We start from the raw sequence: 27,784 nt of genomic DNA, 5'->3' as shown, positions 1-27,784 counted from the left end.
TTAAATCTCTACCCATCACATGATCCAAGCTACTCCATCATGTGCTGTCAGTGTGCTACAAACATGAATACGCTTTACTTATGTAAATGGCTTTACTTATGTCAACTTGAGAAAAATCAATTTCTCTGCACTGCATGACAAGTTTCAAGGAGATTATGAAACTTAATATGAGGCTGCGTAGAAGTCTCGTTCAAAGGCATTCTCCTCCTCGTTGTTTTTTATTCTCCGCATTTGACGCGTAGAGGAAGCGATTTGAAAAAAAAAAAAAAGTGCTGACCTTTTCGATTGAAAACAGTAATCTCCCTCCAGTGGGAGCTGAAATGTAATATATACAACAAGAAAATACCACACCGTAATGTCGTTTTCCCACAGACTTGGACCAAATTAGTCAGCATGCTATTGATCTGTCTTTGCAGTTGTCCTGAAATTGTCATGCCGCATTTGCCACAATCCAGTTGGTTTAGGGGAGATACACTTTGAGTTTCATGACTATCTTTGTATTTCGCAAGTTTAGTGCAGCAGGAAGATATGTGTTTTCACTTTGTTCTTCTATGACTGCGAGAAGCACGAAACCATGCCAAGTTCACTGTGGGAACGACAAACATCCCTTGTACCCAAGCTCTGAAGTGCCAGTAGCGTTATCACACAACCAGCCTGCCACATTTGAGCAGACTGTGTTCTTATGAGCAGGATAAATTTAGAATAGCACAAAGCCAATGTTAGCAGTGGCCATGTCAACATGCTTAACAAGTCTTTGAGAGCCGTTAGCGGCACTAGGGGATTCGGAGGGAAGAGGAGACCGACCCTTGCAGATAGGAGGTGTAACTAAGAGGGTGAGATTGTGACAGATGATCGACAGCGGATACACATACAATATAAATCACATACATAAAGACTCGGGCATGCTGCTTTTCCAAGGCCTTAATGGTTAGCCTTTTCTGTCCCAAATAAATAGCCAATGCCAGCTCCAGTTTAGTCCCTGTTATAGAGCATGTACAAGGCCATGCTGATCAAAATTGGACATTTTTTTTTAGTTATTCTTTGTCAGGCATTGAACCATTGGCAAACCCTTTCTTCTCTTATTGTAGGATTGAAAAAAAAAATGAGGTCCTCTCATCCTTTTACCTTCCAATGCTCCTCATTGAAGTAACAGAAAGAAGAAGAGAGAATTGTTATGCCCTTTTCAGCTTTGAGGGACACAACTGAACACACTCTATATTAAACAAAAACAAAAAAAAAAATTCAACCTCACTGTGAATACTGTCATAGTTTCATGTCACAATACTACATGGTCATTATGCATGATTAAAACCCAAATTGTCAACCCAATGATTGTAAAATTAACACTCATTCCTCACCTGGTAACCAGACCAATATGCCAAGCTCAAGTTTTATCCACATGTGCTGACATTTTGGTTCGACTTTATTGTGCTCTATGGAAATATGAGTCCAGCGCATGCAAACATAATTTTTTCTCAAAAACAACATGTTAAAAGATATGTAGTTTTTATTCTCATCAGGTCCCAGTCAGCCCAAATACCGGAGATTGGGTTTGGAGGTTGATTCTGTCATTTGTCTCTACCTGTTTCCTTCTCATCTGTCCCTCATCTGTTTCCAAGTAATGTGTATACATGTGGCCTGAAACCCTGAGCGGTTGTCACTTCATCCTGGTCCGTTTTCAGTCGGGCTGTGGCCATGTTCATGTTGGGGTTTTCATTTTTTGATTTCCATGCATTGTGACATTTTCCTTTGCTTTTGACTAAATCTTAAAAGGTTTTGCTCCAGCCATAAGTCATGTCCAGTCATCCCTATGTCTAGGTTGTGACACAGAAAAAGGTAATATGCATGCAAAACAAGAGCGTGGGTTTTAGAAGGTTACATTTAAAGGGCCGGTCAACAACCCCTGAGCAACAGGAATGCCAGGCATCTCTGAGTTTTAATTTTTTTTCATTTTTTGGGAATAAAAGATGCCAGGCATCAATTTATTGGATTGTACAAGCATGGTTCTACAATTTTAAAAGAGAATTAAATCATTACCCAAAATTTAGTCTGTAAAATTTTAAATCTGATTCTTTTTTTTTTTTTTTTTTTTATTCTTGGAATCTCATTTGTAACCTCCGTCCTGTTCCGCAGGTCAACTGAAGTTGTCGATTATCCAACAGCATGAAGTTCTAGCTGTGAGCGGTGAGTCCCATTTAAAGCAGTTCATGCAGTCTAATGCCCCGATGGCGACCAACTCGTCTGATGTGAATGTATGGTATGAAATACAAATATTCAGAAAACTGATAAATCTGTACTACTTTTTATCTATACAAGACACATGACATGAACCATTTGAAATAAAAAGCACAGCACTAATCCCCTGTCATATCACAATGCATTTGCAAAGGTTGTTTTTTTTGTCTCATGGCAACCAAAGTCATGCTCCTTCCAATGTCCACACCATGTCTACTCCCTCTCAGAGCCTTTTGTGGCCTTGTCATTTCTCTACGTAAAGCTGGGTTTTCACCACTTGCATAAGAACCCGTTGCCCTGTTTGTTTTTAACACTCTCTCCGAGTAAATGACGCATTTGATGCATTTTCTATATCAGCTTTACATACTGTGCATGAGACGGACAGGATATTAAACAACTTTTACATTCAGTCATATCAATGCCTTATCTCCATGGAACATGTTCTCTTGAAACACAATGTAAATACATATTATACATAATTACGACGCAATTTATCACAAACACAATGACAACTATCAGCACGCCGAAATGTTGCGTATACTGTGCATAGACAATACTAACAACCACTTGACGTCTCTGGCAGGGTCTGCATGTATACACTTACATTGTAATTGAAACAGATGTGAACATTTTCATATCCCAGTCAGCACTTTTCTTTCGTGGCCTTACACAGTAAAGTGGAGCCCATTTGAGATACATTTGTTCTTTGGGTCAAGTGTGGATTGGTAATGTTGCCGGGCTACACAACTCTGGAAATAGATAAGCAGTGAAGTGAACCTTAAGGCAAAGATGACAAAAATACTCTTTACATCATTTATTTGTTACCCTTTTTGATCCATGCTTACAGTTATGGAGGCGAGGGGTATGTTAGAGGACAGCCAGAAGCCATGTCATTCTTATGTTAAGGTATGTACCACAGCAGAGGGTAATTCAACCGATATGACAAGAAGAGGATTTTCTTTTTTCAATAAACCTGGAAAAATGCACTAGATTATGAAAAATATTTTTGAGTGATAGATATCTTCAGGTATTACCTGTATGTAAATGTTGGTATTTGAGATACATAAGCACAATTTCTTTGAAAATGCAATGTAAGGGGGATACGATATGATATTTAAATACACACACATTATGGATATGCATTATATTCAGGTGGTAGGAACTGATTCTTGACCTTACCACCCTCAACAAACAACCTGTTCTGTTTGATGCGATGAGGGCTGTGAGGCATGTCTTATTAAGCTGATAAAAAATACAATTATCCTTAAATTATTTGGATTTGGAAACCGAAAATCTGGCATTTTTATATTGTTGTCAACTTCTGCGCTGATTATTCTTTTGCCCAGATAATTTTTGCATTTTCTCTCTTTTTTTTTAAGGTTGGTATGTTACCCGACAGTGACCCTGGAGGCAGACAGAAGACTCGGAGGGTTCCTTACTGTAGAAATCCCATCTTCCTACAAACTTTTCACTTGTAAGTATTCTACCTGTTTCTAAAGGGGCATCTTGTCACATTGTAAAAGATCACGTGTGATGTGTCAAATTACACCATAAGAAGACATTCTGCTGCATTCCAGAGATGCCTGAAAAAGTGGACATTCCCACAATCGGTAATTTTGGCCGATCATGATGTTTGATCACAGAATGATAGGAAACAATACACATACCGTGTAATAATTCCTGCAAGGGATGATATGAAATTTCCACTTTTGGATGGGACAATCATAATAATTTGTGCATTTTAACTTGTTAGAAAGTTGGAATGTAATGAAACTGATTTGTCTACAGTGAAAAATGATACCATTGAACCTTCTTTTCTATTTCGATTCCAGTGTCGTCTGTGCCGAGGACCTTCATAAGAGATTGCTCTTTACTGTGTGGAACTCTGATTCCACAAACAGGTGTGTCTTGGAAGTGAAACTGATGACAGGTGTTACAAAAAGGAAAGCATTAGTTTTTTTTTTTACCTTCTGATGATATCTGAAACATTTCAAGCAGAACGATCATAGCGAGTGCACCACACATGCAAAGACAAAAAGCTTCTCACTGGTGAAGCAGCAAAATGCTCTTCTTCTATAATTAATGTTGCTGCGTGCTCTTCTGCATTCGTCTCTCTTAGTATTTTGCTTTGTGTGGCTGTTTCTGAATCTGGCAGACTGAACGTGTTCCTCTCGGCTCCTTGCCTCCGCCGCTGAAACAGGGTCATTGCTGGGAACAGAGCACATATGGTTGAATGAATCAACCATTTTCTTTTTTTTTTTTTTTTTTTTGCTCATTTACGTTGTAATGCGAACATCAAGAAAAAAAAAAGTATTGCTGTAAAGCAGAGATGTAGAAGAATGACTTGCTTGGTCTTGCTTATGTCAGAAGATGGCTTTCTCTCAAAGGAACCAAAATACAGAATGTATTCATATAGATTTACAGTTTAGCTTGAAGGACTTCTTCAAGTCGCTTGAGTTTAGATCATGCAATGATTAAAAGATAAAGACCTTTTGAGGGACTGTTTCTGGGACACAGATTAAGAGCGATTTACTCATCTTTGGTAAGCAATTAAGCCTCATTCACACCAAATGTCTGCTGCTATTTATTAAGAAAATTCAGGGGCATTGCTAACAATAAATCTTGTTTTTCTAGGCAGAAGGAGTCTGCTGAATATTGGCATTTTTTTTGTATTGTACTGATCAGATTCAGGGCTTGCTTTGGACAAGAAGTGGATTTCTCAAAGACAGGAGCTTTCTAGACTCTACATGTTGTTTTTTTATAGTGTGGAGTTCAGGTTACGATACACAGAATCATAGATAGTCTTGAGAATGTGAAATCTACAAAAGAGCCAATAAATGTCGAGCCATGGATTTTCTAGATGTTCCGTTTAAGCAAAGCCTATGAGCCTATGAATTTGGGGCAGCAGCTGTCATCCAAGTGGTACTAGTCTAATCAACTTCATCAAAAGCTTTAGCGTCTCGAGGGAATTTCCTCAAGGCTACAACCTGTTGAATTAGTCCACATTCATCCATTGAAGAACAATGCACATTTAAAGTGTTTGGGCTGAACTGATATGAGAGAAAATATTGTGAAACCGACTATTTAATGTATGATATCGTGGCTGCACATTTACTATCCGTGCCCAAAAATATAATTTGTCATTGCAAAGTTGAATGCAAGTTCTTGGAATTCTTGATGTTTTTTATCAGCAAAAGTGGTCCATCATAGATCATTATGGATAGCACCCATTTTTTTTTTGCTGTAGACTCCACTGCATTGCTTGCTAATATTGACCTCTCAGCATTTCAGCACATGGAAACTCCCTGGACACTCACAAACTGTTTTTATGGCAGATCCTTTGTACTGCATTCTTGTTTTGGATTTTTTTTTTTTTTTTAGTTATCATTGACTTTTTTTGAAAACTATTTGAATTCTACAATTGAGTTGCATAAAATGTTCTCCTGCTTTATCATTTGTTAGGATTTTAATGTGGCTAGGTTTTGGTTAAAAGAATGTCTTCTTCTGTTTGTTCTTATAAACATATAAGGTTTTTTGTGTGTCTGTCCAATCACCACCCTGTGTGTCCTTAAGTAGGACATATAATTTAGGCATCAAAACTCAGTGGTGAGGTTAACACTGTGGTTTGGAAAAACTACTGTGAATCAATGCTGTAGCAGCTTTAAATTGACAAAGCAATGCAATTTGGGGACCATAAAATTATTCATTTTGCGAAAATAACTATCCTACTCTGCTGGGAAAAACACCTCTTCTATTAATGTCTGAGAGAAATGAATTCAATCACTCCATGTATGCAACCATGTAATTGATTTACACTATTTTATTTCTTATAATTTTTGTGTTAATCTTACACACAAAGTTTGTTTTGCAAAACCGCTATGCATCTAGTTGTCAGTAATGCCATTGCATCTATTGTAAACCAAACTTGCAGTCATTCAAGTGACTGTCTTTGGGGCTGTGCTGCCTGTTCTCTGAAGCCATCCTAAAAGTCCAGTATGAATATTCCATGAAATCACGTGTACAGAAGTTTCCTGTCTAACTGACCTCTAATCTCAATGAAAGTGATTATTCGAGGCCAAAACATACACAACCATATGTTTTTATGCCAAGAACTAACCAGACCTGATTGTTATCTTTTTACCTGCAAGTAGTGACCAGCTGCATAATTGATGGGGAAAAAGTGGTGCGCGGCCAAAAATACAGCAGGATTTTAGATGGTAGGTTATTTTATTCACAGATATGAATCTTCAAACACTTAACTTCCTGGTGGAACAGTCTATTATCCAGGCTTGTTAGAGTTTTTATGACATGTTCGACAAATACTTTCACTTTTTCTCTTGCTCACTGGCCTCTCAGGTGTTTCTTTTAGCCGATAGTAACTACGTCTTTAAAACAGAATCTGCAGTTGCATCAATCATCGTGTCCAGTTGAGAGAGAGTTTCTGCCCACGTATGCATGATTTAATATCCTGGTGGTAAAGGAAAACTATCATAGACCTGGCCATCAGTCTCATGCAGAATTCAATCCATTTTAGAAATTCTTACAACAATTACACCCCAAGAATCACATTTTCGATTCTTTATTTTTGTAGTAAGAAGGCATCTAATATTGGGCTAATATCAGACTTAAGATCCAACCTATTCCAAATGAAAAATCTCGACCGTGACGAGGGACACATCTGACGAAGCCGGACGCCATTACAGAAATAAATGTCTTTAAACAGTATGTTGGATTTTGTGCTTTTGTGTGTTACAACAGATTGCAGACCGGAGAGAAACTACATCCTGACCCCACCCTCATCAAATGATATTGTTCCCGTTATTTATTGTCTTTTGCCTAATTGCCCCTCTTTTCTTGTATCAACAGCACAAGCGAGCTGCTGGGCTGTATGAGCTTTGGCGTTCGCTCCATCATGTACCCAGAGAAGGTGAGTTGGAACATGGAGTCAACAGTTCGAAAGATATTCCCTAAAAAGAGTCATTTGGTGCCTTTTCAAGCTTTGCTTCCGTTTGTGCGAGTGTGTGCCTGTGTATGTCTTTGTGCATCCATTAGACCATGAATCTAACATGTTAGTTCAATGTGAATGAATTCCAGTGACCTTAATAGTCTGGAGAAAACACTTCGAGGTTACTCATGTTACTGCACTGCCACACTGCCCCTAGATACTGGATTAAAAAAAGGGTTTTGAGTTTCACCATTAAAATGTTTATGGGTCACAAACGGGACCACATGCAAATTCCCTAATTTAAGGGTTCACAGAGAGTACACATACACTGTAGGAATAAAGAGAGACAATAATTGTCAAGAGGCTAAATACAATTTTATATTTAAAGGTATGAGAAATCATATCTATTCCATGTAATGGGGACAAGTTTGGGAATTAGACCACAACGTTGTAGAATAACTCGCTTTGTGGAGTAATTTAGTAATTACTTTAAAGAAAAAAAAGTGAAAATGTAAGGCGCTCTTGTCTGTATAATTAGCCTAAGTCTGATTAAAACACACTTACTCAAGTAAGTAGCTGTCTGTGACTAGATTATGGCCTGAGAGAAACGTTGCATCAGATCTTGCTGATCACCGACCGCTTAGGGACTGAAATGAAATGGAATTACTGTGACGGCGTCAGTGGTGGGAAACTGCAGTATAGATTGCAATAAGAAAAACTGCCTGTTACTGTCTATTGCCTGGAGGAGGCAGATTGTTTGCTAAATTTGTGCTTGCTACCCCCCAGGTGGTCACAGAGGAAAATCATAATTGCAGAGCTGGGTGACAAAGATAACATTTTCTGAAACGATATCACTGTCAAGCATACAATGCTCAATAGGCATCATCTTTTATTGCCAGTTTCTCCAGTGCATATCAAGGTCAATAAGTGCATGGAAAAGGATCCGTGCAGAACTGTTTGTTCAATATCCTAATTTAAACTCCTACGTGAAAGTAATTCAAACGTGACGGTTCGTGTTAACAGGAAAGCTGAACATTTGGCATGATGCTATAGCGATTGCGATGACCCTGCAAAATCAAATTTGAAAGTGAATCGATTAACGCAGCTGCAAGTTAGTTATACTATCATTGGAATCAGATGAAATGTTAATTTTTGTATTTTTATTTATTTGTATTACCGCAGTGGTAATCAGTGGCAGGAACGGGAGGAGGTCAGTGTGGTCTTCTGCAATAGAGGGAATTTTTCATCCAACTAAATAGAATTCAGGATGACAGGTTCCGCTCATGTCATTCAACACAAAAAAAGCAAAAACCTTTCACTATTGTTTCTGAAAGGTTTCAAAGCTTAAGGAACGGGAGCCAAGTCATACTCAAATTTAGGTTTCAAAAATAATAGACAATTGTTCTGTGCAGACCCTTTGTGGTGATTCTTTATATTTTCAAACCATGACATGAGTCTAATTTTCCCACCAGTGATGGCAAATCCATAGTCTCTTAACAGCATTTTTTGTTTTGCTGTCTCGGTCTATTCATGCTGAAAATCATCTCCATTTATATTTCAAGAATGAAGTCATCCAACAGCAGAATCAGTCAGCGAATCCTTTTGTGTATAATTGTTAATTGAAAACAGCAAACATCACTCATGGTCAACACAGGAAATCAATACTGCATAGTAAGGGAATCAGCACTTGAAGTGTTCTGTAAGACAGGCTTATTCATGACGGTTGGACCAAACTTTGTCTCCTATCAAACCTTACCTGGCGCTTTTCTCACTAGTGTTTCAGGCCCTCTACACCTCCCGTAAGAATGTAGTACTTACTGTTCATGCACAGTGTCAGAAAGAATTTTGTAAGTAGATGGCTATTGGCATGCAAGATGGTCTGTTTGTAATGTGCAGTCTACTTCCCTTCTGTGGTTTCAACAGAAACAAACTTTTGCAGTGTGTGACTGCACAGAATTCCAATTCAAATATTCAACATTTTACTTATTACATTTATCATTTAAGGCTACTATCGCTGTTGCTTGTAACGACCAGTAATCACGCAAAAAACTGCAACACTGCTTCAACATTGCCTCCTGATTGGATGACCTCATTCAGAGTTGGCCAACACACACTTCCAGTTTTATTTTTTTTTTGTAAATTATGCAGATGTGGATGACCATCATCTCCCGCAGGGGTTAGAGTGGCTAGTTTCTTCCCACAGTGATGCTCCGCATTTCATGCAACTCACTGGTGATGTACATGAAAAAAACAAAACAGAAATTGTGGTGTCATATGATCATTCTCTTTAGCTATCAGACAGCTCTAGGTTAGTATTGATCTGTATCAATGAACGTTATTTTGACCTTATCAGTCATCTTGATACATGCCCAGTACCCTCATGAGCAATGATGGCCGCAGGAGACTGAATTTCTGTGTGCTTGGGGTACCACTGTCCAAAATATGACCCCATTTCTGTAAAACATCCATTCTTACTAGTTTAAGGTCGTTGTGAATCGCTGCTGTGTTCTCGGGTCATGATTCAGTGAAATCACATGTTGTCAAAGCGCTTTTTATCTACCGATCCTCAACTTGTGACCAAATTCTGGCAGATGTGTCAGTGGCGCATCTTCTTTCGGTGAAACAATAGTGAAATCTTTAACATTTGGGTAAGAGTGCAAACATATCGACCAAGACTGGCCGAATGAAACACAGGAACGTCAGTATTTTCAACACAGCCGAGAAATCAGGTCAGGCAAAATCAGTAAGACAGCGCACTGATCATCAGTCTAATGCAGTCTGCCAAGCCCGGGTGTGTCCTTATACTGACCTCCTCTCGTAGCATTTGTTTTCAAACTTACTGGCTGCTCCAAGGCAGATATGAAATGTGAGGTGTAGGTCTTGTGATAGTAAGACGTCACTGTGTGTGTCGTGAGCACTCTGCCCCACTCCTGCAACAGTGTTGTTGACAGCACTGCAACAAAGTCTCTTGGCCATATCAAAAGATGTCAGTTTAAAGATCATGAGTTGGAAAAAAAAACAAAAAAAAAACTGGGTACCTCATATAAAACCTTTGGATTATGTTAAGATTCACATAAATATTCTGCATATAGACTGAAAAATCTCATGTTTGTAACGAGTCATGATAATTAATAGCTTATGATGTGCGTGTGTGTGTGTGTGTGTGTGTGTGTGTGTGTGTGTGTGTGTGTGTGTGTGTGTGTGTGTGTGTGTGTGTGTGTGTGTACGGTGCCTAATATGCTTGACCACGTGACTGGTTCATTTGCTTCCATCCCCGGTCCCTTCAACAAATGAGGCAGTAATTTGGTGACAATGTGAGTCTTATTTGCAATACCCAATAACCCCCTCCTCCACCCCCCAACATCCTGCTGCTCTGTTGCATAACTCTGCTTCTAATGTTATCTTATTGAAGTCGTCTGCTTTACAAGGTAACTTTTGGCTGCATATACCCAAGTCGGAGGCTGCAGAGTCTCATCAGGAGTTTGTCTGTAGTTATTGTTCCTAAGGAAAAAAAGTCTTCTTTTAACACTCCTACAATGATTTCATATAGCTCCCTCAAATGAATTTGTCCTTCATTTGATAAAAAGTTTCAACAGCTTGGACCTTCCAGCTTTTTTCTGTTTCACAACATCTCCCTGACCTGGGATCCCCTCTGATAGGGGCTGTACTGCGAGGCTGTGTCAGCGAGTCAGGTTTGAGAAAAGATCAAGATTACATTTCATCGATTTGCTTTGAACAAGGTACATCTTAAAATCACCTTTGAAATTAAACTGCATAATTTTCTCATATCTGTTCACTTATCCGAACATTGCACAGCAAGACAGTTATTAAAAAGGATTGTGAATTTTCTGTATTAATTTATTCAGCAATTTTTTTTCCCCCAACTAAATAAGATTGCTTAAGCTGCCAATATTCTCCGATCTACTTATCGTGGAACATGGGAGATACAATTATGATCTACTACATACCTTTTATCTGTCTTTGAGTTCCTTGTTGTTGATATCCATTACCTTGGGTTGGTTACTACTGCTATAACCTGACATTTTGGATAATAAGTTATGTATTTTAAGAATATCAAGATACACGAAAAGTACTTCTTGGTACTTTAAGTTTTTTTTATTTTTTAGAAAAAAAAATCTTTAAATTTAATTTCCAAACAATTGAATTATTCTTTACTATCATGTGTTCATTAAGCTTTCAGTCTAAAGTTACTCTAACATCCTGAAGTTTTAATTAGATAATTTTTTTTTCAAATGTCTCTGAATTTCCACAACTTTCAAGGAACTTCTCCTGCTCCTTGGTTTACCATGAAGCCATAATGGGCTTTAAATTAACCTGTCAGAAATGAGTCTGCTCAAAGCATCCTCTCCCTCTCTGTGCAACACTTTCTTCACAACAAACTTTTTCAGTTTTATCAGAAACGATTGAATATTCCAATCAGGGTCGGTTTGTTCAGGTACCTGTCAATGAGTGAGATTATTTTCTGGCACGCTCTTAATCTACTCTGGTGACACTTGAATCACACATTCAATTGAGGACAGACCTAAAAAACTTGCGTCTCCAGTGATTCTTTTCTCCTTGTAATAGAGAAGCCTCTTTACCACTCTGTAGAAAAATACCATCTCATACTGAAGACCCAATTCTTATGATAGCATCTCCAGGTTTTTGGTGGAAATATTCATGGCAATTCCAAGAGTAGAAACTCCTCTTTGCAGGTTTTACTGCAAAAGTGTCTGCCACTGTAATGGAAGGCTTTTCGATAGAAATATGTGGAGCGAAGAAGAAAAATAATTATTTTACCTATTACCATATGAGACGGCTAGTAATCAGTTTGTTCAGTTAGCATTCCCTTCCTTCGGCGGTCAGAGAGGAAGACCTATAATTGTAGAGTTGAGTGACACAGATAAAATCAGTAGCAGCACATTTCTGACTCGTAAGTGACGTGCTTTTGAACGCCCCAAGCAAGGACTTTTTTTCCCCCTAGTATTGCCCTTTTTTAGAATTGAATAGAATAGAACTTTATTAATCTTGAAGGAAATTATTTTGCTGGACGGCTCCAGCTGTACATCCATTCACTTGAAACATAATATTGATTTTATTACTGTCAGGTTTACTTCTAGCAGAAATGGGAGGAGTTATAAAGTTTGATAGCCACAAGTAAGAAAGACCTTCTGTGGTGCTCTGGTAGGACCTCAGAACAGCATGCAAGGGGTGAGAGGAGTTATCCATGGTACCGAGCAGCTTCTTCAGCATCCTCCTCACTGACATCCGCAGCATGGCTCTGCAGATGTTGAAAGACCTGACTTTCCTAAGAAAGAACAGGCGGCTCTGAACTGTCTTGTATCTGTGTTTTTAGTCCAGTTTGGTTTATTCTCTATATGGATGCCCGGGTACTTGTAGTTGTCCACATCTGTCCCATTGATGGAGATGGGGTTTGGACCGGTCCTCTGTTTCCTAAAGTCCACCAACAACTCTTTCGTCTTTGTTACGTTGAGTTGGAAAATGCAAAGGTTCATAAAGTTCACTGCCATTGAAATCGTGTACTTGCAGATTGACTGCAGGGAATATATTCGTTGCCCTGTCAAGTAAAGTGTTGATGATTTGAATTTCTGTTTTCTAATATTTTCAAAACAAAAGATAAATGACTCCCAGGGTCAAATATTAAAATCCTAGAAAAAATAGTTTATTAGTATTAATTGTATTCTCAGTGTATATCAGCATAAATTAATATATACAATATGAATATTATAAACCTGACTCCCAAAGTATTGAAAAAGGGAAGTAAACAAGAACAGCAGCAAGAGATTTGTTATATCATCACAGATTATCCATAGAATATGATTTGGATTATTGATCTGCTCATCCTTAAATTACCACGCACTGTACTTTGAATCAACAAACTTATTTTCCTCACATTTGAATTATTTAATTCTAAGTGACCCTACTCTTTTGTTTGCTCTGATGATTTTCCATATTTCTCTCTTATTCTACTGCATACATTAAAAAAAAAGTATGCGCTACTCCAACTACAGAGCTGCAGTTTGCCATGAGGATGTAATACAACTAAAGTGCGCAAACACTCAGCCCAATAGTTTGTAAATATAGTGTCAAACATTTATGCTGAAGGTAAAAAAAAAAAGGCCTAGACTTCCCGTCATGTTTATAAAAAAACCCAGAAAACAAGTGCTCAGACAAAAACATATTGCAATGTTAACATAGCTTACATCATCTGCTTTGCTTTCAATGAAGACTTCAGAATTCAATTAAAACAAGTTTGAATACACAGAAGACCGTCTCAGTGAGTTTGGGGGCTTCCGATTTCCTTCCTTTAACATTTATTCAGATTAATATTTAATTGGCTTATTATACTAATGAATGAGATTTAACTTTGTTTCACAGGGAGTTGTATGTCTTACCCCCCCCCTCCCCATATCTCCTCTTGTCATTTTTTATTTATCTCTATATAAAAGGTCTTCCTCTCCTCCCCTTGTGGTCTTCATTCTGAAGCATTTGGAGCTTTGGAGTGACGCTGTTATTTCCGTCACTTGCTTTGCTTGCCTGTCACATCTTGTCATTTGTTTTCACCTTGTTGCTATTCTATCCTTTTTACTTCTCTCACTCATCTCTCGCTTTCTTGTTCCGCCTCCCTTGACGGTCTCCCTGTTTACGAACCATGCCTTGCCTCACCCCTCCTTTTTTTTTTTTTCAAAGAAAAAACCATGCGCAGGGTAGAATATGAAGGATGGTGTAAATCCCCTCCTGACTTTCAGGACATATGCCCTCCCCTCCCCCCTTTCTTTATACAGGCAAACCCCTCCACCCCCCTTGTCCCACTGCCTGCAGAAATCTGTCCACTCAGATAAGATGCTTTTAAAACGGAGATTATTGTCAATGTCCATGGCATCACATTATTTAGTACAATAGAATGGGTTGGCTGTGTGTGTGTGTGTGTGTGTGCATGCTGTTACCCTCCCCAATGTGTGGCATAGAGTAAAATAATCCTCTGAGAAGTGTTGTCATTTGCTTGTTTGCGCAGTTCTCAATGATGTTCAGATTACATACCACACATCTATTGGTACATCGCGCATTTACCTTTATGTAATACATACAGTAGTTAGACACACACGCGCACACACACACACACACACACACACACACAAACATGCACATACCATCTGGCTCACAAGGCAGAAGTGCAGAGGCGGGGGGCATCAGCTGCTGGAATAAGCCAAAGCGCTGTGTGCAGCGAATGTGTGTGTTGCAGAGAACGTGTGTATGTGCTAGCAGCCCTGGAGGAGTAAACAAATTGAGATGAGACTCTCTGTGTGTGTGTGTGTGTGTGTGTGTGTGTGTGTGTGTGTGTGTGTGTGTGTGTGTGTGTGTGCGGATCCTTTCCTTTTGTGCATGTTTTTTTGTGTTTTTGCGCAACATGGGTATGCTATCACACAGAGGATTGTTTAAAATGTACTTCTCATTAGTTTGAGTTCCTCAAGCTTTGACAGTAGCAGCACACACACGTGCTCGACGCGCGCGCGCACACACACACACACACACACACACACACACACACACACTAACACACACACATGACCTGTCACTGTGTGTGTGCTGTAGGTGGTTTGCGGTTGGTATTACCTTCTTGGGGAAGAGCTGGGAAGAAAGAAGCATCTTAAAGTGCCTGCACAAGACTTTCTCATCACAAGTAAGTGTGGTTAATTTAATAATGAAAGATTAATCCTAATAATACATAAATCATGACTGAGGACATTTTCAAGACTGGTAGTACTGAATTATTAGGAATCTGAACAGAACTTTGTCACATGAGGTTTGAAATACATGTTCTCTAGTTTGAATCACAATTTTCAATCCAGTGATTTTTTTTTTCTCCCTGAATTTTGGCAAATAGTAAAGATTTTGTGACACTTTTTGTCACTGTAAAACAATTGAAAATTACTTGAAAATTCTAGTTGAACAATTTAAAAAAACTGATATGAATCTTTAGAATATTACCTAAACATCTCTTTTTAATCATTAAAACTGTGGAAAAAAATCTGCTTTACATGACAAAAAATATCAATACATACCTAATATTGAAGTCCCTTAAACTTAAAAAGGAAAGTGTCTACAACTTACAAGAGCAGGGATGATGCATATATCAAAAAGAAAAAAACTAACTATACATCAAAAATGCAACTGTATAATGAATGAAATCCAAAATGGATAACAAGCCCAAATAGATAAGATAAGTGACTTTTTTTTTTGTCTGCTGGGAAATTCAATTGTCATAGCAGCATTGTAGGCAGAGAAAGTGCACATGAAAGATGTTGGTACAAAAGGTTATTTGCAGGATATACAATACAATGCATGATTTAAAAAGGGGAAAAAATATACATTTAAAAATAATTATAATGATAAAAATATACAGACAAACAGCATGAATCTTAGCCAGAGTATGGTATGTATAATGGCTTACATGCCTGGAGTGTGACAAGCTTGCAGCTCTAAGTCTTTATCACTGAGCCAGGAAGTGGGGGATAAAGGGAGGGAAAGAGAGAGGGTTTGAAGGAGAGCGAATGAGGGAAAGAGAGTGGAAGTGAGAGAGGGAGTGAGGCAGGGAGGGGTCTGGACAAAAGCCTGCCGCGTCACAGTTGCCAGAGAGAGACGGAGCGCTCCCATACTGTTTGGATCTCCCTCTTACACACAGACAAACACACATACACACACTCAACTCCTACACACTCAACACAAACACGCACGTTGACACATTTGTTTGGAAATCTGGAGTTGGAATTCTTTTGCTCCCCTGCACCTCCCAGTGTGTCCACTCCTTTTCTTCCCACTTATGTGTGCAGCGGCTTGTAATTTCACATTGTTGCTGGTGGGTGTGTGTGTGTGTTGGAGTTATGCTACTCAGTGCCAGCCATAACAGCAGCCTAGACTAGGTGAGTACGACAATTGTGTTATCATACTTAGAGAATGCCCTTTGAATGTATTCTCTCCAAAACTTATTGCATTCCTGCACTCCTGTTTGTTTCTTAATGTTCTATATTTTGTCCCTCATGATGTATCCCATGTTCTGCATTTCTGTGAGCTGCAAATCTTTCAGTGCTCACTCAACTGATTTTCTGATAAATTGGTCATGATGTCTGTCCCATTAGAAATCCCTGAAGGAGTTTTACTTTATCTGTCTAGCGGATCACTCACAGTGTCCCCACAGCACACAGCAATGTCAACACAATAGTTTCCTAATCTTGAAAATCTGAAAGTGAGCCTCAACTGTGTCCCGTTGCCTTGCCTATGCTCACTTAACACGATCCTTGCCATTCTGGGTTGTGGGAGTGATGATGTTGAAAAGCGTAAGTTAACCAGGCCTTATTTCCGCTGCTTGGCTGAACTAGGCTAATCTTCCTCATGCAACTTTAAAATTAGTTTTATGCTTCTGTGGACGAAAGTGGGACATTAGTGTCAGAATAGACGAGACACAAATGCAAGTTAATTCCATTACTGACAGGTAAGGCTCACATGAGGAGAAACTAATGTTTTACATTTTTCGGTATTCTAGGCAATGCACTTTGTCACAAATGCAACAAAACTAGATACAGTCACTGGGACGGAGCAAAAATCTTTTTTTATTTTTAAATTTTTTTTTTAAGCTCATCAATTTTACGGCATGCTATGAAAAAAAAAATCCAAGAGGAAAACAGCATGTCTGACCGTATTAATGGATTTAGAATGTTTTCATCTTTCGGTGTAGCGTTGCTGCCCCACTACTGTCTCATCTGATTCATATGCATGTATGTGTGTGTGTGTGTGTGGGGGGTGAGGTGGGGGGGGGGGGGGGGGGGTTGCATACTCATGCATCCACTTGAGTGTTGCCAGGCCAGCTGGCAGAATGTAGGCCATGGCAGCGCTGCTGCACAATGACATGCAACAACATGGAAATGACCAAAATCCCATTCATTATGATATAATTCATGGCCCCTGTCCATTTTTCCTTATATCTGTATTAGACATGCTTTACTATATTTTGTCTGGCTCCATAATCCAGTAACGTGGCAGTATTCAAAAGCACTTTTAATAAAATTTTTTTTGCAATGCTGCAACTGCCATTGAATGTAAGACCTCATATAGACAGCATATGATGAGGAAAATAGTTCAATAACAGGGCAAATATGGGTGTGCCGAGAGCTTGGGAGGTTCATTGTGATCTCATAATCACAATGAATCCAGGGGCAATTTGTAACATTTGCCACACATGACTATGCCTTTGCACAAACTCACTCTTTTAAAGATTGCAGAACACAAAAAACACGTTTCAAATATACTTTCTTTACAACTTCGTGTCCAAAAGTTATCTTGTACTGTAATGTAAAACATCAGTCATGTAATTTTATTTAAACCAACAAGATGACATTTGCAGATAATATTTTGTCTGGTTGTAAGCTCACAGCAGCTGTATTTGATAGTGTGTTTCTGGTTCAGTTTTGTATTTTGTTTATGACAAAACCTATAGACAAGTGTACTTTAGTCAATGAAGTAACCATTAAAGCCTGGGCCACTGTGGTGAAGCCACCTTTCAACAGCTGGCACAATCCTACTTTAAGAGGATGAGCCAGTTGAATCACCACCAATACCACATTATTATAAATTCACATTATGTAATCACCCCTAACATGTACTTAAAACACATCTATTATCTATTCAATTTTTACATGTCAAGAATAGGAACAAGTGTGGCTCAAGATTTTGTCTGAGAGTAGTTAACTGGTGCAGAAAATTGTAGGTCACTTATTTAGTAGTGAACTGAATGCATGTTTGGCCAGGGAACATTTCAGTGTGTTTGCAGAACAGCAGCTCTACACAGATACTTTTGCATCACCCAGCTGACTGGCTATGAATTTGTGGCAACCAGTGTATCACTTGGAGGGTTTTTATTGTTACCCCATAGATGAAAGTGCATTTGCCATGATAGATTGAGTGGTGAGAGCTTGAATTCAACTGGTGTGTCACAACCAGTGCAACCTACTGTACTGGCATCTGATATCAAGGATGTGGAATAAATGCTGAAACCGCCTTCTATGACAGCCATTCATTTTTTTTTTTAATGGCAATGGCAATGGTTTAGCTGATCTTGTCACTATAATTCTAGACCAAACCCTAGATGTAAGCAAGTTGCAGACCAATTTTCTTTTCCTTGTAAGTCTGCTCTTTTGGTTGTTGAAAAATAGTATTAAGTCCCTCTCATCCAAGCAACCTCCACCTCTGGCTCTGAATAACCTTGATGCCGCCAACTGAAATGCTAACATGAGTTTCCAAACCAGAAGCCCGCAAAGTAACGGCGACACGGTGGCTTTCTTTTAATTTTATAGCCAGGAAAGAAATATGTTGACTTTGACAAAATGCCACATGTGCCATCCTGCCGCTGTGCGTACTGCTCAGACATGCGCATGAAAGATGTTCCAGTCAGCAACTCCTCGAAATAGCTCTTGGTAATGTTACACCTGTCACAGAAGCGGTTGCCATGCATACGCTAGCCGGACCGTCGAGAGCAACTCGCTGTTCAGTCTCGCCCGAAGACACTTCGGCATGCAGATATTGGAACTGAACTACCAACCTTCTGATTGGAGAGATGCCACCCCATGACGCCCTGTATGACTCTAAAAGTAGCGGGAGACTTGATTTTGCAAGTGCATCAGAAATTTTTCCTTTATCGGTTCAAAGAAATAACAGAAAAAGAAGAGACACACCATTTGCTATTTGTTACACTGCCGTGTAAACTCCCTGTCCTTCCAGGGAGACAAACCGTCTCATCACAAACCCGAAACCTTTATCTGTTAAGCGTTGGCAGCTAATTACACCGCGCGGCTGCAATAAAAGGCTTGTCATCTTGGATTTGTCTAACATTGTTTGAGAGACTGAAACACAAGGAATGAGCATGAGTGGCATCTCTACAACATTTCTGAAAGGGGGACCGGCGTTTCATTACAACTGATCTTCAGGATAATGATGCAGTGCAAACCTGTTTTGAATAGCAGTAATACTTTTAAAGTCCAATCTTTTAAAAATGCTATTCTAGCTGTGACAGCAACACAAAATGAGGATTTGGTTCAATGTCCAATACACTCAGAGTAGATAAGAAGGATTAAAGTGTTTCACTGGTGTTCAGGTGCTTCTTGTAGATCAGTCATGGAGGGAAAGAAAAGGGACAAAAACACTCTCACGTAGAGTATATTTGTTGCCGCAGTGGTTCCCAAAGAATGTGCACAGCTAAACCATTAGAAGCGCTGTGTTATTTTATTCCTTCAGTTGATGCAATGGTTTAAATATGACTTTAAAACAACACACAATAACAACCTAGTGATTCAAAAGTTCATCCTCTGAGTCATGTCGCCTCATGTCATTTTGCATCTGTGCTTGTCTGCGGATGACCATGTATTCTTTGTGTGTGCAATTACTACTAGTTAACAGTAGTAAACCTACGAACGTCATAGAATTGTTTAAAAATATCAAGTCCAGTTTTGGAGAAGTCACAAAATCCAGCATAGATACAGAGAGTTTAGTCAAAGGCAGAAAATCAAATTACTTTCTCTAATGAAATTAATTCAGGTACTTACAGTAATCTGCCATTTATAATCTGCGTAATGCATTCATTTATTATCTATATTGCTTAGTCCGCACACAGCGCGAGGGGACAGTGTCCAATTCCTGCAGACAAAAGGAATGAGGCGGGGTTTACCCTGGTCCGGCTGTCCGTTGCTAAGGAACCACTATACACTCGCACTTTCACACCTGCAAGAGAATTTTTTTCTGAAAGTCTTCAGAAAACCTACATCTTGTTTTTCAAGTCCAGAGAGAACCCCATGCGGGCGCAGGGAGGGCATTCTCATTCCATGCAGAAGAACCCGGTGCTTGTAAATTGGGAAACTTCTAGCTGTGGGGCAAGGATGCTAACCACTGCACCACAGTGCTGCTATAATCTGCATCACCTCCCCCGAATAATCCACTTCATGTTTTAGTGTAGAAAATGGAAATTCTCGCTCAACACGATGAACTTTGAAACCTGGGAAGAACTTAAGTCAGATATTCAACACTATCTGTCTAGACATGCAGATTTATAAACATCAAGTTGTTTATTTCACACCAACTTGATGTATTAGTTATTTGCTTTCGTTAATGTATTAAGTAACAAAATATGGGATTAACACTGAACAAAGTTATCTAACATTTCACCTGAAAAATGCAATCTCAAGGCAGGAACATCAAAAAGATTTTTTTGAAATATTATACAGGGTTTTATTTTTTTTTACAGAGATGAATTGGTCAGAGTGAGTGTGTGTGCGATTGTTTGCTTGACGTGCTGTGAGTATGCTGGTTCTGAAGGGTAACATTTTCCCTAGGCTTGTGTCGGCTTGATCTGAAGTGAAGCATTTGACCTGTAGCTGTAATTGTTGGAGCTCTATGGTGCTACGTTGAGCGTTCTGCTCCTTTGACATTGTCGGCATCGCAAATTTGTTTTGCGCTTCGTTTACATGTTGCTCAAAATTTGAACGTTGGATATCTTTCATGAAGTATAGTTTACATAATTATACTCAATAATTTAATCCTCCTTGAAACGGTGAATGCTTCTTTGTCATGAACATTGCACCCACTTCTTTTAATGGACTCGTGTTAACGGCCCTTTTAGTTTTTTTTTTTACTGTGGGTGTTATAAGCTCATAAAAACAGGCAAATCAAGTTAAAATCACAACATTGAAATGGCTCCATTGTCTTTATTATCTTGGTGACCTGTGTCAGTGAGCAAGCATGCACATTATCAGACCACTTAAACTTGCACACTGAAATGAATTGCAGGTATAATAAATATTAATAAAGACCAACTAAGCCCTCTAAATCTTATTTGTTCGCTGAAAACCAGTGCAAATGGGTATTCAGAAGTGTTGACTCAGATCCATTACTCACAGTTATAATGTAAAGGGATTTAATAAATCAAAAAAAAAAAAAAAAGTACTTTAATACAGGAGTTGTTCATCTCTTGCTTTGGCAAATCTGTGTTTGCATTTTGTTAGATCATTCTGTGAGCCTGAAAATTGATATCTGTGACCGCCACCTATGAGGCTCAAACAGAGACCCGTCTTAACTGCCATACTTTTCTGACAAATTGCATACTTTCATCTGATCAACGAACCGCACCGTCATGAATGGCCTTCTGTGTGAAGGCTCTATTCAATTCCTCCGGTTGAAGTGCAGCTGTCTGGGCAGTCGGTGCATTTCATAAGCCGATGTTTTCATAGATGTCAAATTTATTCCAGAATTTTGTTTTTCTGCTTTGTGTCAGGGGTCCTTCTAATGGTCATGGTGACTCACAGTTTGCCAAGAGAGCAATTAGCATTTTACCCATGTTATATGGCACAAAAGGTACTGTTGTCAAAGAAACACTATCTTTGTATGTTTTCTCTTTTGCATGGGGCACTTTGATTGCATTTTCACTCCAGTGAATAATCTGGTTTATTTGATCTTCTGCATAAGATCTTTGTTTCATAACTGATCACACAGATGATGTGCTGCAAACTAGAAAAGCGAGAGACTGTGGACTTTTTAGCAACGGCATCGCATTGAGTTTTCAAAGACTAGCTTTGTAGGTTTTAAATTACATGGTGATATAAGATACAGTAGTGTTTAATCTCAGGTGGGCGCTCCTGTCCACAGGTCTGGTCAGTGGCAAGATGTCTGGGCGGCTCAAAGTCATTATGGAAACCAAGTAAATTAAAGTTAACTTCCCGCTGAGTGGATATACGGTTCCTGTCACGACTGAATTCAAATACTGTGACTGAAAGGACTGTGAATGGCAATAAGAGAATCACTGGAGGGGTGAACAAGTACGTCTTCCATATATTTCTCTGCTCAGACTTGTCAGTCGATCACATAGCATCCTCGGTCAATAAAGTGGACAAAAAATAATATGAATCTTTCATACACAAGAGAAGTTTATCAGATTTATTCAGGTCTTAATGTCTCAGTTGGGAACATATTTACTTGAAACATCAATTATTTTAGAATAATCTGCATCACTATTATTCAATAAAGTGATGCAATAAAAAAAACTATAAAATTAGTCACAATACTGTTGAGTTGACTTGCAACTACAGTGAAATAGATACTTATTTAATGTTTGTTTGCCGCATCTTGATATATATGTCAAAATATATATCATGAAAATATAGAAAAAATTAAATATGATAATATCCCGAAGACTCAAGCACAGATTAATTCTCATAGATATATATATTTGCAGATTTCTGCAAAATGACCTGATTAATAATTATATGCATTGTTTATTTATTTATTACCATGTTAATGTAATAGTTCAACCTCAGCCTACAGGGATTTCTTCTGTATGTTAAAAAACACATTTAAAGAAACGCAATTTAGCCCAGTAGTAAAATAGTCATGAAGTTTGTGTGAATTCGGAAATAACAGTCTGAGGAATTCTACTGTCCTGTTTCACCAATACAATCTACCCAGTATTTGAATCCCTGATTTTATCCCTACCGGACATTAGACCTCATTCTGCACCTAACTCATGATGGATCTTGGGTGATTTTCATCCGTGCCCCATTTTCGGATTAAATTTGTCTTTATAGAGCATTTTAGGAGCAACCGAAATCAGGACCAATCACTCTACGTCCCGAACAGACCTTGTCAAAGAGCAGCTCTGGGTCTGCTATAAGTGATTATTCATCATAAGAATTTGGCTTAAAGTTGCCAAGATAGGTAGATGATGGTTGAGAAATATATAGATATATCTATGTGTGATGATCTTATTTCCGGTGAGCTATTTTCAGTCTCTGACGAATAATGAGCTGAATGACTATGATTTTTTTGAGTGAAATGATGAGAAGAATTTGTCAGAACACTCAGGCTAAATATGAAACACCCTCCCACTGTGACTCTCCCCATCTCCTCCAATCCTTTTTACAAATCTATATCAGGGACGATCATGAGACGCTTTGAGTCGACAGGCCCCTGACATAAACCTTTTTCAGCTGCCTTGTTTTATCCGGGACAGAAACAGGAAATGAAATTCATCAAGTTCTTGTCCCCTCTACAAAGAATGCCACAAAATGGTAGCAATTGTCTTCTTGCTCCATTCGGCATCACGCAGTAAATGAGACTGTCGCTCTGCCGTTGTTGCGGTCGTGCAGACCCAGAGAACAAGTATCTGTCAAACCTGCTTTGTATATTGAATTTCGTACTTTGAATGTGACATGTTTGAAATTATTCCAGCTTTGGGCCAGCCATGTGCCGACCGCTCGTGCGTAAATGAAACGCATTTCTCCCGGGGATCCAACTGCATGCACTTAGAATGCACAGTGCATTACCTGTGAATACATTTAAAAGCATGATTTCCCTACTATATAAAATTAACGTGTCCTACTTTAGGGGTTCCCCTAATTATGGTGAAAAAAGGAAAAGGGTTATCTTGATTCATTATTTCAAAACACATTTTCATTTCAGGCTTTATTACATTCTAGTTTTTTTGTTTTTTTTTGTTGACAGAAGGAGTTCTTCTAATTTATACGCATGGCTTGTGGCACGAATATTATATTTGCACAGCCTGGCAACCATTATGGGACGGGAGAAACTGTTTTACAGCTGAGAAGTTGCTGTCTTTAAAAAAAAAAAAAAAAAAGGAATATTTGGTAGATCAAATTCTTGATACAAATTAGAATTGCAAAAATTTTTTTTTTTGCATAAAGATATATGTTGGTAGTTTATTTAAGCCTGACCGTCTGGCATATCATCTAATTTTTTGATGTATATTTTTAAAAATGTACAATTATGGTTAAATCAGCTACTTGTTCTCCACTTATTCTGTAAATGAAAATAATTCTTGCAATCTCAATATGTGAGCTTTTGATGCTTTAAGATGTTTTGATAAATGTTACTTGTTTTCCACAATCCCAACAGTTACAGGAAGGCTTCCATGTCTAAAGATCTCAAAATGGCGTGCCCCGGGTCACAGGACAGGGATGCTGAAACATGAAATTAGGTTTTGCATCAAGTAACTGGAGTGTGGGGACATCCTTCCTCAGAAAGAATCCAGAGTTAAGTGCAAATTTAAAAGGAATGAAAAGTTTTAAGTGTAAGGATATTATTGTCCATTAGTGTTGCAGTCTGTTAGTCACAAGAAAGGAGGCTGAGTTGATCAGTTCACAAACATCTAAAAGCTCAATTTGCACCCTCATCACCTCTGGAGAGGATAAACTCACAGACAGAAATCCGAGAACATCACCTCATCTTAATTTTTGGATCTGTTAACTCCTGATGCTAGCTTGTGTCTGGCTATCTTTCTCGGATATGCTTTGCTGCATGGATGTTTATTAAAATATATTAATTGAAACGCCCCCACTGCGAGATGCTTAAAGGAATAATCATTTCTATTCTATATCATGATGTTCTTAGTGTGGATAGCGTACAGTAACCAGAATGCCAAAAGTTGACCAATCTTTAACTGTGTTTTGGAAATCAGCAATGATTTCCACCTGAAGCAAGTATCGGCTGAACATTGAGGAGTAGAAGTTGATGCAGGGTTTTCTGATTTTTGTGTTTTTTGTCTCATGTTAATTTTGATTTGCAGCGTTTCATTCATTTGACACATAAGTATTTAGAATATCTGCAGTCACCAAATTTAGACACAGGTGTCGATATACTTATATCAGGTATATACGATACCTGATATACTTGGAGAGGATACAGGTGTGTCTGTACATATAGTCACAATCATATATTATTTTTTAAGTACTCAAATATTTACATAACCTAGTTCATTCTTTGGGATTCATTTGCCACTGAATATTTTCTTTTTTTCTAAAGGATCAGTTTAATCATCGATCATTTGAGAAGGGTGAAACACACACGCATGTACAGAGGTCAGGGTCATCAGCCCCAGAAGTTATGTTTGTGATATAATTTCCTATCTAGTTTCCCAAATAAAGTATGTCATAATTTAGAATGAGAGACATCATTTGAGTCATGAATGCACCCTGAAGGTGGTGACGCACTCCTAAACAACAGTTAATACCGGTTTGCTTTTCCACGTCATACCCTTTATGCAGGACGCACAAACAAAATGTGAAATCAGTGTTATCATCTAATGTCGTATTTTCAAGAAGTTGCATTCTAAGGGCACTTTATTTTGTTGATTATTTAAAATGGTCCAGTCTAATCGAGATGTGTACAAGGTCATATCCAGCACAGACAAAAACATGAAAAAATCCAAAGCCCCACATGTAAAAGAAATGAAAAAAAACACTATTCCCATATGGGTATCAATAGTTGAGCCTTTTATTGAGCAGGAGGCTCCGGGGCCGAGGAACAACGCGGGGCATGTCAAATTAAAAAAAGCCGATCGGTTGTCAACGCGGGCCATAGCTTTAAAGAGCAGTCTGCAATCTAGTTATAATCCAGAAAAACAATAATAAAAGTAAAAACAGCAGAATGCATTCTCATGGCTCATGAGATTATTTTCTGACCGTGGAAGACTTAAATAGTGGAGCGGTGGCAAACTCCTCTCTGTTCGTTTTTTTCACTCTCTCTATCAAGTGTTTGTTTGTGGGTGAAAAGAGGGACCCAGTGTCAAGAAGGAGGGCGGAGGGCGAGGAGGGGGCGCAGGGCCACGGCTCGCTCATTCTGGCACATCCAAGACTTGGATGACAGAAGTCTGCCAACATTTTTTGACGTCTTTTCTGTCGTCTCCGCTTTTACGCGTCTTCATTTCCTTCCCGCTTTGTTATTGTTTCCCACTTTTTCCCCGTCTTTCTGTAATCATCGTATCCTCTCCTTCCAACCCTCACTCGCTGAAACCTTCTTGCGCCCTCCCCACCCTCCACTGTCTGCTACTTCCATCTTTTATTGTGCCTCTTTGATCCCCTCCAATTTTTACGTCCGTCATGCTGCATGTTTCTTGCCGCCAGCTGCTCCTTGTCTCTTCCCCCATGCCCCGAGTTACTGATGTTTCAGGCAGACAAAGGCTCCTCTCCCAGGCTTGACGCCAGCCAGGTTACCCCCTCTTTTTTTCTTCTTCGCCAGACCCCTGGAGGTTTGGGATTCACAATGGATGAAATCTTTTTTTTTAAGCCTCCAGATAACCATGGTAACCACAAGGAGGGGACCCTGGCCTCTGAAGTTAAACTATAGGGTTACGAGGAGATAAAGAACTGTGTGCAAACCTTTATGAGGTGCTTATTTTTTTTTAAATGGGGAGGGGAGGGGTTAAATCAGGTGTGTGTGTGTGTGTGTGTGTTTTATGTGACACACACAATCATCTTCAGAGGAGCAACTCTTGATATCTTTCAATTCCTCTCCTCAGCCTGGGGCGGTGATGGGCTTTGAGCTTACCAAGAGTTTTAGCTAAATTACAAAGGGATTTTGTACTCGGTGGATAAAATGACAGGGCAGTAGATCGAGTCGAATTCCTTGGGCTCATCTGGGATTCGAATAAAATTCGCGATAGCTTTGCAACTTGACACTCACGGCAATCGGTTATGACTCGTATGTCATGATTAAGTAAATTTTCACATAAAAAGTAATACAGTATCTATCTATCTATATATATATGTAAGTATATCATTTAGTTTTTTTGGCCTGTTTTGGTTTGTCTTAGACAAAATCCATTCATTCAATTAATCAATTTTTTTGCACTACATTTTTTCAGTAGTATTACTTTGGATGACCAAATAATTTTGACTGTTACATTTTTTTTTAATTACATTTCGATGTGATATACATTAATATATATATATATATATACATAATTTTTTTTTTTTTCTTGACTTGCTTTTAACCAGTTTCACTTGCACGCCGGTATTATTTTCACTGCCAAGCTTTTCCCAGCTTGGTTGAACCCAAGCCCACAGGGTTAAAAACACTCTGACCACAATGCTGCATTGCCAGGCTCCTCGCGGTGGCTGTCAGAGCGAGTGCTCAATCCATGCATGTGTTGGATAAGTACGAGCTGATACAAGCTCAAGAGAAAAGCCACATAAACATGTTGTCATTAAGCAGTCATTGCTTTTGGACATCGCCCATGGCAGCAGAATTAAGCCATTATTTAATGAAATATTAATTTACTGATAAGGCATGTGGACATATTGCCACTACAGCAGTCATATGTGATGCAGCAAATTCACCCACATGCCATTTGGTTCTATTTTAATAGTCATTTTTTTTTGGTTTGAGCTGAAAAGAAGTAAAAACAAGGGCACAGTGTCATATGTTTACCCACATATTTGTGCAGCAAACATCTAGTGAAATAATATTTCAACATGGAGCCGCTGGTGATACGGGTTAGATGGAAAGGCGAGGGGTGAAGGGAAAGTGAGGCATCACTGAGCTTAGTTTGAGAAACCGGCAACTGACAGGGAAATCTACATGTATTACTGCATGAGAGATAAAAACAAACAAACAGCAAAGGAAAGAGGAGAGATCCACATTGTGGCTCAAAGCTGAATGCCGTCTTTTTGAGCAATAGTTTAAAGGACACTGAGGCGTGAGTCCCTGTAACCATAGCAACTTCCCAGGAGCCCTGTGACGGACAGATAATAG

At 38.8% G+C, this 27,784-nt stretch overlaps 1 protein-coding gene across 3 annotated transcripts in view; it reads left to right on the top strand.

The window, feature by feature from the left end:
* Window positions 1-27,784, top strand: part of rgs3a (regulator of G protein signaling 3a) — a 156,050-nt gene that overhangs the window by 14,115 nt on the left and 114,151 nt on the right. The window contains exons 1-7 of one of the 3 annotated variants that reach the window (XM_086152135.1): window positions 648-833; window positions 2,134-2,184; window positions 3,083-3,141; window positions 3,615-3,709; window positions 4,068-4,136; window positions 7,102-7,162; window positions 14,795-14,882. In XM_086152135.1, coding sequence (XP_086008261.1) covers window positions 3,085-3,141; window positions 3,615-3,709; window positions 4,068-4,136; window positions 7,102-7,162; window positions 14,795-14,882 — 370 coding nt within the window. In that variant the 5' untranslated portion in view covers window positions 648-833; window positions 2,134-2,184; window positions 3,083-3,084. Of the gene's footprint in view, window positions 1-647; window positions 834-2,133; window positions 2,185-3,082; window positions 3,142-3,614; window positions 3,710-4,067; window positions 4,137-7,101; window positions 7,163-14,794; window positions 14,883-15,849; window positions 16,123-27,784 lie in introns of those variants that run through there. The other 2 variants (XM_086152134.1, XM_086152137.1) reach the window with 2 other exon arrangements.

The sequence above is a fragment of the Fistularia commersonii genome, chromosome 9 (assembly GCF_037954325.1).
Source record: "Fistularia commersonii isolate RoL2024-O1a breed Wild chromosome 9, RoL_Fcom_v1.0, whole genome shotgun sequence".
Classification (NCBI taxonomy): domain Eukaryota; kingdom Metazoa; phylum Chordata; class Actinopteri; order Syngnathiformes; family Fistulariidae; genus Fistularia; species Fistularia commersonii.
The sequence above is the reverse complement of the archived record's forward strand: the minus strand, read 5'-3'. Positions and strand labels throughout refer to the sequence as shown.